At 41.2% G+C, this 13,457-nt stretch overlaps 1 protein-coding gene across 2 annotated transcripts in view; it reads left to right on the forward strand.

Annotated features, from left to right (window-relative positions):
* Positions 1 to 13,457, forward strand: part of SCP2 (sterol carrier protein 2) — a 66,062-nt gene that overhangs the window by 12,533 nt on the left and 40,072 nt on the right. For both annotated transcript variants that reach the window (XM_073593506.1, XM_073593505.1), the window contains exons 3-7: positions 2,769 to 2,840; positions 3,965 to 4,096; positions 6,047 to 6,111; positions 11,601 to 11,727; positions 12,795 to 12,858. In XM_073593506.1, the coding sequence (XP_073449607.1) occupies positions 2,769 to 2,840; positions 3,965 to 4,096; positions 6,047 to 6,111; positions 11,601 to 11,727; positions 12,795 to 12,858 (460 nt within the window). The remainder of the gene's footprint in view (positions 1 to 2,768; positions 2,841 to 3,964; positions 4,097 to 6,046; positions 6,112 to 11,600; positions 11,728 to 12,794; positions 12,859 to 13,457) is intronic.

A 13,457-nucleotide genomic window follows, 5' to 3' on the forward strand; every position in this document is an offset into this window, starting at 1 on the left:
AATGATAGTCAATGGGCTGAAGTAGGATCAAAGTCGGACCAAAGTAGTACAGGGAGCATTTCAAAGTCGGAACGACCTGTGCCGGACCAGTTAGGACGGCTCCCATAGGGAAACATTGAATTTCACACGTCATGCGACATGAGCTCCCAGTGTTGGAGCGTTTGTCTGACCAGTGTGAACCCGGCCTGAGTAAAATAGTCAGCGTCCCAGAAGTAAAGATGGGCAGAGGTTCACTAATCTGTGAAAAGCTGTGTCTAAAAATTGATGCACAATTTCAGAATAATATTCCTCAACCTAAAATTGCAAAGACTTTAAATACTGTATATCATCGTCTACAGTACATAATATCATAAGATTTCAAGAATCTGGACAAATCTCTGCGCAAGGGACAAGGCCCGAAACACAATATTGGATGCCCGTGATCCCTCAGATGGCACTGCATTAACCACTTCCCGACTGGCGCACGCCGATGTACGTCGGCAGAATGGCACAGCTGGGCAAATGGGCATACCTGTAAGTCTCAATTGAATTCCCCGCCGTACCATTGCGTGCGCGCCGGCCGGAAGCTCCGTGAGTCGGGTCGGGGGTCCCGCGGACTCGATCGCCGCGGGGATACCCGCGATCGCCTCACGGAGAGGACGAACGGGGAGATGCTTATGTAAACAGCATCTCCCCGTTCTGCCTAGTGACAAGTGTCACTGATCTCTTCTCCCCGTCATCGGAGCAGAGATGGTGACGTGTCACAGCTAGCCCATCCCCCCTACAGTTAGAAATCACTCCCTAGTACTGACTTGACCCCTCCTCGCCCCCTAGTGGTTAACCCCTTCACTGCCATTGTCATTTACACAGGAATCAGTGCATTTTTATAGCACTGATTGCTGTATAAATGACAATGGTCCCAAAAATGTCCGATGTGTCCGCCATAATGTCGCAGTCACAAAAAAAATCGCTGATTGCCGCCATTACTAGTAAAAAAAAAAAATTAATAAAAATGCCATAAAACTATCCCCTATTTTGTACACGCTATAACTTTTGCGCAAACCAATCAATAATCGCTTATTGCGATTTTCTACCAAAAATATGTAGAAGAATACGTATCGGCCTAAACTGAGGAAAAAAAAGTTTTAATTTTTTGGGGATATTTATTATAGCAAAAAGTAAAAAACAATGCGTTTTCTTTCAAAATTTACGCTAATTTTTTTGTTTATAGCGCAAAAAATAAAAACCGCAGAGGTGATCAAATACCACCAGAAAGCTCTATTTGTGGGGGAAAAAAGGACGTCAATTTTGTTTGGGAGCCACGTCGCACGACCGCGCAATTGTCAGTTAAAGCGACGCAGTGCCGAATCGCAAAAAGTGCTCTGGTCAGGAAGGGGGTAAATTCTTCCGGGGCTGAAGCGGTTAAAAACTGGCATGATTCTGTGATGGACATCACTGCATGGGCTCAGAAATACTTCCAAAAATCACTGTTTGAACACAGTTCACCATCCAAAAATACAATCTCTACCAATACAAATACAAGCTCTATCGTGCCAAGAAGAAGCCATATCTGAACATGATGTAGAAACATCACCATCTTCTCTGGGCCAAAGCTCGTTTAAAATGTTGCAAAGTGCAAAACTGTTCTGTGGTCAGAATGGGCCAGCTTTTTGTTGTCCCAACTTTTTTTTGAGAGTTCCTGCCATCAATTTCAACATTTTACCTTTTTATAATTTTTACTTTTATTTACAAAAAAGTGTTTTATGAGATTATTATATATATTTTTTTTTTTTTTTTTTTTTCTTTCTTGTGCAAGAGCCATGTTTACCTGCATAGTTCTGTGCAGGCAGTCCCAATTGGGGCACAGAGGCTGCACAGACACAGGCATTGCTCCCAATCCTACATCCATGCGGGGACACTGCCCCTGAATGCAGAAAATGTGCGTTCAGGGACACACATCTGCACCCTTATGGCTGTCAAACTGGGAGCAGTGGCTATATCTGTGCAACAATTGCATCCCAACTGACATGAAAGTGACTGTTTGCAATGAGGATGCATGGAACACCTGTGCATCCCTGTGGGGGGTAAACATGTCCTTACGCCGTTGTACACCCCATGTAAACAAAGCCTAATTCCCTGTACACACGGTCGGACTTTCCGACGGAATATGTGCGATCGGAGCGTGTTGTCGGAAATTCCGACCGTGTGTGGGCTCCATCGGACTTTTTCCATCGGAATTTCCGACACACAAAGTTTGAGAGCAGGCTATCAAATTTTCCGACAACAAAATCTGATCCTTTAAATTCCGATCGTGTGTAGACAAATCCGACGGACAAAGTGCCACGCATGCTCAGAATAAATTAAGAGACGAAAGCTATTGGCTATTGCCCCGTTTATAGTCCTGACGTACGTGTTTTACATCGCCGCCTTCAGAACGATCAGATTTTCCGACAACTTTGTGTGACCGTGTGTATGCAAGACAAGTTTGAGCCAACATCCGTCGGGAAAAAATCCTAGGATTTTGTTGTCGGATTGTCTGATCAATGTCCGACCATGTGTACGGGGCATTAGAGTCCAATTTAGATTGTTTTAGGCCAGCCATACATGGATTGACTTTCAGTAGGGAAAACATTTTTTTATTGTGTACATTTGCAGTTCAACAAATTGGGGAAATCTTTCTTTTGTCTCTATAAAAAACAAGTTTGATTAACAAAAGAAGTTAAGAACTCTAAAAATTTAAATTTTAACTTGTATCGTTGTCTTTATGCTGTGTGTTCCTCCTCTTACAGGTCAGAGCGCTCTTGCAGATGCGGGAATTTCATATTCGTTGGTGGAACAGGCCTGCGTTGGCTATGTCTATGGTAAGTAGCAGTGTGATAGATTTATGGCAGCTAGACTTTTACATATATATGCAAGGCCCTTATGGATCGTAACTTGCTTTTCTTACTCAGGATCTTTCTACGACCAAAATCCTGCATATAAACATCATAAAATGATCATGTCCATGTACAAGAAGCTTTAATCTGGCTATACAGGAAAGAAATTTCAGCAGGTTCCTGAGGAACAGTCCAAAATGCAGGCTAAGGGTTTCTCTGTTAGCATCCTCCTGCCCTGTCTTTCCATCTGAAGATCAAAGGAGCCAGGAGAAAATTGTTGGCCATATATCGGCTGCATACAATCAGATGCAGCCACAGTTCTGATATTCTTATAGCCCTGGGTACTGGCAAGGAGAGATTTATCTATCCATGCTGTTAAGTCTGGATGGAAGTATCAAGTGATTTCTCTCGTTCAGCCTGAATGAGATAATCTTACGATGTATGCTGGTTTTAAAGAGGGGGCTCTGTTACGGTGAATGATGACATGAAAATCTATATTCTGCATCATTATCTTCTTCTGGTTAAGGGGACTGCTTTTAAATTGATTGTAAACCTCCAACTTGAAAAATGAACAAAGCATATCCTTCTATAGTGTGTACTAGCCTTAGTCCAAAGCACCACGTCATTTCTCTCTTCGCTCTATATGCATGAGTTGCTGATAATAGCCTATGCTGACTCCACAGCATCCAGGGAGTCACCCCCCCCCCCAGCACACAGCAAGTGACACAACAGCCTCAACTGCGTGTTACAGTGTGTAGAGCGGGGGTGTCCATTCTCTCCACCTAGGTGTTACAGAGCTCTGTGCTCTAGCTGTGCATTGTGTGATGTCAGATCTCCACCCCTGTCTTCTACTGCTGAGAAATGGCCTTTGATTTGTGTGTTTTTAGAAGGCTGTAGAGAAAAGATGGCTACAGGTACAACTTATTTAGGAGTCCTTTTTTTTTTTTTTCCCCATCTCGGTTTATCAACTGGGGCCAGTCACTTCACTGGGAATGTGTACAACCACTTTAAGGTTACATGTAAGCTTGGAAACCTATTTTGAATTAATCAACCCACTATGCACCAGTCATTGTATACTGCTTGCTATAAGTCCTGTATTTGGTTTGTAGGTGACTCCACATGTGGACAGCGGGCAATCTATCACAGTCTGGGGCTCACAGGAATCCCAATCATCAATGTCAACAATAACTGCTCCACTGGCTCCACCGCTCTCTTCATGGCCAGACAGCTGATTCAGGGAGGTGAGTTACAAATGCCAAATCCTACCAGGATTCTCACCCAGGTGATAAATAAGATGGGTTTTTTTTTTCTACTAATGCAGCATTAGTTACACTTCACTTGGAAGCCAGTATTTTCCAGCACTGAGATCTTAAAAATGATAGATTTTGATGTGAGACTGGTAACTTTGCACACTGATGCATTAGCTGCCAAAGTAAGGCTTGACATAATGGCAGGTTTAGATCAGAGGTTTGGGTTTTATTAGGGTAAGGATCAGGTCCCTATGCCATTATGTAGGCAACAGTTGTCTGTGGTTGGAATAGGCAGAGCCTTATGTTTAGGGTAAGGGCTAAAGCAAAGGTGCTTTACTTGGAAGCTAGTAGCAATGAATGGGATTGCAGAACACATTTGCGGGCCTGGCCAGCAAGAACTTAAAGAACAGCTGCATGGTCTAGTGAGATTTCACACTAGATCGGGGTAGGTGAGCACAAGAGTGGAGGGGGAGGGGGGGTACACTGGTTTCCCACACCCCTACAACATATTGGTAGATCAATTGGCTTAGGTCTAAATTGGCCTTAGTATGTGTGTGACAGACCTAACCAGGACAGGGGCTTTTGGAGGGGACTGCAGGGTGGCCTCTTGCCTACTGACTATGGGCCCTGGCTATCGAGGGGGCTCTATTCTTTGGGAGGGGTGTGCCTGGGGGACATTTTGAAGTTGGGTTTTTTTTTTTCTTCTTCAGATTCAGGTCCATGTCTCCTCAATGCACAGACTCTGGAAACCTAGGACCTGAATACAGATTTGGGGCATCTGTATCCAAATCATCAGTGACTGCTTCACCACCCCCCTCCTAGACTCAGAACAGATGTTAATATAATCCGCTGGGAACAACCTAATGCTAGGGTCTCCTGCTGTTATGTGTAATCAGTTTTTTAAAGTGTCTTTCTCTCATTGTATCATTTCCCCATTGTGTGAATCCTCATAGTTAAGTGAGTCGCCTATTGTTTGTGTCTGTCTGCTAGTATTGTGTCCACTTCACCTTGTTACCAAATGATTATGGGATGTTTATGTTAATTGGATTACTGTCTGATTAGATCACTGTTAGTAAGCTCAACAGCTAGCAAATTACAGCTGTTAGATGTTTATTAGATATACTGATATTACTGTTTTACAGTTTGCATTGTTTAGGATAACATGATCAAGCTCTTGGCTTGTGTGTGTGTATATGTGTGTTTTTGTATGTTTTATTTATTTTTATATATATATATATATATATATATATAAAATCTATCACACACAATAAATTCAGTTCCAGTTTGTACCAAAAGCTAGAGTTGTCTAGTTCTAGGGTGCAATGCTCAGCAATAAATACTTGGTTCCTGGCTCAAGAGTGGAAGAAGCTGTATTTTGAGTCGAGGGGATGTTGAGTGTTGGAATTTGGCTCAGTGGAGTTGAGGATGCACTTTTAAGAACTGTTTTTTAAATGTAATTGGCTATTGGTGGGAAACACCCTGCATGCTGGGAGCTACATTGCATAATGGAGACAAAGCGATGAGGTCCATTGTTCCTCTGTCTCGAATTTTGGAGCACATATGGGGGTTGACTTGCTAAAGAAGTTTTAAGCTCTTCACAAATCCAAAAATCTTCATTTTGCAAGGGAATTTCACTTAGCTCTGAATGTGGTGGATATTTTATGCAAAGTGAACTTTCAATCACATGCAGGGAAATATTTCAAAACTTGATTTTTGCTTGCACATCATTGGATGGTTAAAGCCAGCAGAGCTTCACCTCATTTGCTAAGCTCAGAGAAATCCTGGTTAGTAATTGCACAGCCTATATTCCTTTAAAAAAACGACTCAGTAATGATCTCATATTGAACCAAGTTATTTTACCTGAGTCATGTGTTGGTTTATATTCATCATTCTGTAGCTCATTTATTTGTTCATTGCTTTTCATATTTGATTTTCCTGCAGGCCTGGCAGACTGTGTTCTTGCCCTCGGGTTTGAGAAGATGGAGCGAGGATCTTTAAATCCCAAGGTTGGCATGGAGAATGTATTTCTCTTTTAATGGCAACACCTTTTTTAAACCGTTAATAACCTTGTCAAATGAGTTGACCGAACTTGAAAATACACGTTAATATGTAGATTCGCAGAAATATTAAATACATAATCAGCCTTATTAAGCTGGGGGGTGAGGTTTTAGCTCATGTGGAGAAAGGAGGTGCGGGGAGAAGGCTCCAGCTTATCTACATGGAACAGCGGTGATTAGACAAGATTTTCAAACCTTAGTGAGACATGAGATGGGGCTTCCCAGAAATCTGACTGACCTCTCATATGTACAGATCCTTCCATACACAAACAGTTGGGTTAATTTTAAATACTTTAAGACCAGGCCTTTTTCTGACATTGTTACAATTCAAAAGCTCTTTTTTTTTTTTTTAATAAAAAAAATTACTTAGAACCCCTAAATCATATAAAGTGTGTTCTGATCACAAATACAGAAAATATAAAAAAGTGACTCAAATCACTTATGAGAGTGTGGAAAAACTCTTCCATAACAAAATAAATGCCATACATAATCTCCAAATGAATAATGAAATAGTGCTAAGGATGAATGAATATACCATAGCTAATGCATACAAGTGAACATGAATGTGTAATCCGACGTCAAAAACATCTATTAGATCTATAAATAGTCCTAGGAATAATGTGGAAGATGAGTAGAGGTGCTTCTATCTTACACCGTGCAAAATCAATATAGCAGGTGTCTCTTCTTTCCGTGCAGTGACACCTCTGTGCAAAATGACCTCTCACCTCACTGCTGTAAGGTAACAGCATGTGTGAAAAAATTCCAAATTTCTCTGTGGGTCCTCCTGTGAATGGCTGATAGCTCTCAGATGTTGATACTCCTGGCTATCTTTAGGGGGTCCTCCTCTCATTTCACAGTAGTTGGTACTCTGTGACGGATGGTGGCTCCTCTAGGTAGTATAAAAATCCTCTTATACTCGCCCATAGTGGGAATGCCCAGATAGTGTAGTATCGTAGGGTAAAATTTATTGATAAAACGCTCACATAAACATGATGGAACACTGTATATCATCCACGAGTGGCGAGCTTGTACCTTTGTGTCACTTCCAGTGTGCCTGTCAATCCTGATGCGTATCGTTAGTCGTGTGCCTTTAGTGCCGGTTCACACAGGGTCAACTTGTCAGGCCACCTAGCCGCCTGACAAGTCTCCTACCGTTCTGTACTACGGAACCGTTCTAATAGGAGCGACGCAAGTCGCTCCGACTTAGAAAAAGGTTCCTGTAGTATTTTTGGGGCGACTTGCATTGACTTCTATACAGAAGTCGTTTTGCAAGTCGCCGCTGAAGTCGTGCCGCCCCTGTGTGAACCGGCCCTTGGGGGATACAGGCTGGCACAGAAAGTGTCCTTAAATAGTGTAATTGGAACGTGTGGTGGCCATTTTGTCATAGTCCTTATTGTAATCAATACTCATGGCCATTTTCTAAGGGTCTCACTGGTTTACATACTGCAGTGGCTATTTTCTTGGAGTATTGAATAAATACGGTGGCCATTTTTCAAGGGATGCCCAAACAAATCCTACATATTTGAAGGTAGTGGAAGTAACAAAATCTGTTTTTCCATGCAGTGAATACTAAAATGGCAAATTAATGAAGCCACTACATGGGGGTAAACATATGAAATGGGAGCAATTAAAAAAATTACAAGGGTAAAAATAAAATATTAAATATAAAATTAAAGACCGAGGGACACCAGAAGAAATGCGCAAAGAGGTATAATAATAATAAACCCTACGCATATGCATACTGGGGACACATACGGATAATGTGAATGTGGTATGAATACATATTAATATAGATCAGATCAGATATATAGGACATAACACTTCTAACATTTATTATGAAAGAGGGGACCCCTACTTAAATGTGTGCCTGGTGGTTAAATGTATAGAGACAGGATGTAGTTCATGGATATCTACCAGTAGGTAAACTAATAAAGGTGGGACAATAATCTACAACAGATAAAGGAGTCTCAGTAAGACTGGGTGTGAGTTGACGTGCAAATAGTGCAAGTGGAGAATTTTTAAATGGAGTATAAATTAAAAATCGTTAATGAAGCAGTTCAAATCAAACTCAATACTGAGTCCCTGAGGTGTAAAAGTATCCTTAAGAAAAATCCATTTGGATTCGAGCTGGCTCAATGTTCTTCTTTTATGGCTTCCACGCCAATGTCTATGGAAGGGTTCAGTTCCCCAGAATTTCAAATGGGAGGGGTCTCTATTATGGACCTTATCAAAGTGTTTTGATACACTATGTTTATCATATGCTTTTAACTTTCTTTTAAAAGTCTCTTAGTGCATCCGATGTAATGCAATCCACAACTGCATTCCAGGGCATATACTGCCCCCTCTGTATTGCAACATATGAAGTCTCTCACTTCATATGTAGTACTGGTGCTTGTCGATTTTAAAATGTAATAAATAAATAAATTTGGGCTTCTCAGGTAATGCCTTTTGAAGGTGTCTATCTGCTTGTGATATATGCCAATCCCGTTAAATTGTCTTTTCTATCTTCATATAATGAATATTGTAATCCAAGGATTATGGGTACTAGGTCAGGTGGTTGACCTAGTTGTCCACTATCCTTGATTAGTCTGGTTCTATCCATCTCAGCCACTTCTGTTATTTTTCTCTTCTATGAACTCCTTCTTATATCCTTTTGACAAATCTATATCCAATTTTATGTGCTTGGGCCATATAATCTCCCAGATGGTGCAATTTTGTCTGAGACGCTTAAGCTAGCCCTTGGGTATATTACAGAGCCAGTTCCTATGGTGACAGCTCTCCATTGGGAGATGGCTGTTCCAGTCCACTTTCTTGAAATGGGTTTTGGTGGTTAATTTATCATATATTTATGTGTGATTTCTAGGTCTAAAAAGGTATGGTAGTTTCCTTGATCTCTCAGGATAACACAATATTCCTGTTGATGTTCAGTTTATGTAGGAAATACTCTAGCCGATTCTGATCTCCTCCTTTCCACAAGATGAATATATCATCGATATATCTTCTGTATTAGTGAAGACTGATTCGTCCTCCTGTTGAGCCATAAAGGGTCCAACTACACTGGGTGCAAATTTTGCTCCCATGGCTAATCCTGTATTCTGATGGTGATAACAGAAATAACTGTTCTTGAGACAGAAATCTAAACATTTAATCAGGTACTTCCTCTGTACACATGGCAACGTGGTATATGTTCTAAGTCCTCATTTTGTGGCTTCACATACTTGGTGATGATGGATAATAGTGTACAATGATGAAACATCTGGTGTAGCCATAATCCAGAGTCTTTCTATCTCCTCTAGTAGTTGTAACACCTGTTTCGTGTCTCTCAGGTACACCTTTGTGTTCTGCACCGCTGGTTGTAGATATCATCTATATATTAGCCCATTCTGGCCGTGATTGATTCAATGCCATTTACTATGGGTCTAGGGGGCAGATTAGTGTTATCTTTATGTAATTTGGGTAGAGAATATAAAATTGGTGTCGACATGCTTCTGGTATTAAAAATTTTGCTTATTTTTTGTTTTAAAAAAATTCCTCTTAAGACCAAGATGTACCACTTTTTGGAGTTCTTTTCTACATAGGATTGCTGAGTAACCTAAGAATAGGTATCTTTGTCATCTAATAGTTTGATCATACTGGCATGATATTGATCTCTCAATTGTATTACAATACCTCCTCCCTTATCTGCTGGTCTGATTTGGATTTATCTTCTTATTTTTAAGATAGATTTATTCTGTAGATTACTATGTATTCTTCCATCTTCCTCCAAATAGAGATCTAGTGGGATTGCCAAGCATAAGTTTTTTTGTTTTTGTTTTTGTTTTTGTTTTTTTTAATATTCAACTTTCTTATATATTTTTTGAACCCCCTTATGTACGTCTGAAATATGGTTCTTGATGGGTACATATTTCAAATTTTTTGATGTTACCTCAAGTAAATGGATACCTAACATGTCATGCTCTAAAACTGTGTACACTTGTGGAATGGCGACAAACTACGGTACTTAAAAAATCTCCTTAGGCGACACTTTAAACATTTTTACAGGTTACCTGTTTAGAGTTACAGAGGAGTTATTGCGCTAAAATAATTGATCTCGCTCTAAGGATCGTGGCGATATGCGGGCACAACTTGTGTATTCGTTCGCTTCTGCATGCAAGCATGGAGGGATGGTGCGCTTTTTACGCTGTCCTATTTATTTTCATCACTTTTATTCCTATTACAAGGAATGTAAACATCTCTCTTGTAAAAGAAATAAGCATGACAGGTCCTCAAAAAGACCCTGCATAAAACGTGATATGTTTGTGGGGGACTGTACAATTTTTGTATCCTGTTCCAAAGCAAATGTGGTCTTGTTGGCTGTCTCCCTTTATGTCCCTTTGAATGGGAAGCCATAGGAAAACTTAAAAATCCTTCTAATGTTTGGTGATAAATATCCATGAGGGAGATATTTCGAAACGGCATTGGTTTGCCCGCTCCATGTATTGCTGTCACTGAACTTTGGGGAATTGTGAAGCCACTCTTGGTTTTGGGTATTACCACTGTGCATATGCATGTGTGCAATATTTGTCTGACCATTTTATATAAAAAAAATAAAAAATAAAAAAAATAAATGTAGTTTATTATTATTATTATTATTATTATTATTATTATTATTATCATCCAGAGCTCACTGAACCGAAGGCAAGCTTACGGAGATGCTGAAAGCCGTAAAAGATGTCTTCCTGGTTTCTGTTTAGTGATGACTCGAATTAGCCTGCAGGGTTTGAATAAACCATATAAGAAGTACCAGCCCAAACCATTAACCCCCTGGCTTATAATTACACACACTTTATAACATACTGTTCAGGAAGTTTCCTTTATTCTACATTTACAATTTTAGAAGTTGAAGCTGTGCTAATAAAAAAAAAAAAAAAAAAAAAAAAAAAGGGTATAGGGCAATGCAATAGTCATTAGTGTTACCTGTGGTCTCTCTGAAGCTAATCTTCCTACTATTACTGACTTGCCATGCCTTGTTCTAAACTGTCCCTGTGTGGAGGTGGCCAACTTAGTAGAGGCAGGGCTTTGCTTCCTCATGTCTGATCCTTCAGCAAGGAGAACAGAGAGCAGCACAATAGCGACATCACCAAACCCCACTCCAGATCTCCTGAGATTACCATCAGAGGCAGCAGTGCCTTAGATCTCACACTGCAGATAGACAGCTATGATGCTGTAGACACAGGGAAGCCTAGGCACCCTCACATGCCAGGAAATGCACAGCTTTATTTTAAGAGGTATTCAAGACAAAAGTTACATGTTTTAATGGCACTGTTTAAAAGCAATTAACATTTCTAAATGTGCACCATAACATAGCAGATCTTTACTTTTGGGTTTAGTTCAACTTTATATAGCAAAGGAACCACCAGATTTTGAAGAAAATAATTTTTGTGTTTTTGGTTTCTTAGTTTGATGACCGCACTAACCCCCTGGATAAGCATGTGGAAGTTATGGCAGGCAAACATGGCCTGGAGCCCGTTCCAGTGGCTCCACAGATGTTTGGAAGAGCTGGTCAAGAACATATGGAGAAATATGGTAAGTGTACTAATTGTTCAGGGAAATATGTACAAAGAGCAGGGCTTTTTTTCAGGGGGAACACCACCTCTGGTTTAGACCCTTGGGGGGGGGGGCTGCTCAGCACAATCGCTTGTAAACACAGAAGTCCAGTTTCTGTGTTTACAAGTGACAGCTCTGCACTCTGTGTGTAAACCCCTTGAACTCTGCACTCTGTATGTAATGCAATCCTGGTATTTAATGCCCCTTTAAGACCCTCCTACTGGTCATGAAATTTGACTGACCACCCCCACTATTTGATGTGATTTGGAGGGTGTGTGTGGGAGGAGGGGTTTTGGGGGGTCGTGGTTGAGTTCCAGCACCTATTGATTGGGAAAAAAAGCCCTGACAAAGAGAATATGGAGGATGCCATTGCTGATCCCTCCTTCTGAAAATGGCACTTGCCTGGATGTCATTATGAACTTTATCCCTTTCACAAAGGGCTCCCCCCCCCCTCCCAACTTTTTCAATCAACAGTGCTGTTAAAAAAGCAAGAGTGCTGTTGCTTAGGGCAGTGTTTAGGGGGTTGGACCACTGGAGGGCCAGGCTGATACTTTATGTGAGAGTCACGGTCCGTATGTTCCTGTGTGCTTGACCCTTGCAGTACCAATGCCCAAAAGTCCAAGACTTTTTTCTTTCCTCTTTAAACAAAAAGGGGGAAGGGGAAATTGGGACTTTAATTGAAGTTGCGCCGGGTAAGGTCGCACATTTCCATCCCCATGACTACAATGTCATAGCTTGTGGGTTTTTATACTTTCCTCTTTAAAGCTGAGCTTTACCCATGAAAATGTGATAATTTTTTTAGCAAGGAACATACATTCCATAATAATGCCACCAAAATTAGTGTGTGCTGTAAATTGTCTCCAGCAGAGTTCCTGTTAATGCTGGAGGCTGCCATTTTGCTGAAGCCCAGACTCCCTGAGCAGCAGTAAATCTTTTAGGCTGTCAGCAGATTGGCCTCTACATTTTAAGCACAATGGAATAAGTAGATGATGTGATGAGTTGCTTGAGTGTGATTTGTCAAACTTTGTTTTGTTCTTCCTACATAGGAACAAAGCCAGAACATTTTGCGAAGATTGCATGGAAGAACCACAAACACTCTACAAATAACCCGTAAGTGTGATGTCCCTGAACTGTATGAAAGTCCTCCGTCCTGTACAGATGACACCAGCTGGTGTGTCTGTACATAGTGTGGTGGCACAGAAAATTCAAATGAAAGCTATTAGAGCGGGCAATCGCACTCTCTGCTGATCCAGACGGCTCGGCTCAGGTCATGCCACATTGGGCACAGGTCACGCTGCAGTGGGCACAGGCGAGGCTGCACTGATGGGCACTGATAAAGTTGTTAATATTTTTGTAACTTAATTCTGCATAAAACATTTAAGTGTCATTTCATGAGTTCATTTATGAGGGTGTGTTTTTAGGGGTGGGATTAGGGGCAGGGCATGGTAGGGGTTGGGTGGGGCAACTGGTGGCGAGTAACCCTAAGAGCCGGTTCACACTAGGACGACTTGTCAGGCGACTTAGCAGCCTGACAAGTAGCGTCCCGTTCTGTACAATGGAACCGTTCTAATCGACTTAGAAAAAGGTTCCTGTACTACTTTGGGGGCGACTTGAGGCGACTTGCATAGACTTCTATATAGAAGTCGTTTTGCAAGTCGCCGCTGTAGTCGTGTTCAAGTCATCTGAGGCAGTCGCGCTGCCTCAGTGTG

This window comes from Aquarana catesbeiana, linkage group LG07 (assembly GCF_042186555.1).
Source record: "Aquarana catesbeiana isolate 2022-GZ linkage group LG07, ASM4218655v1, whole genome shotgun sequence".
NCBI lineage: Eukaryota > Metazoa > Chordata > Amphibia > Anura > Ranidae > Aquarana > Aquarana catesbeiana.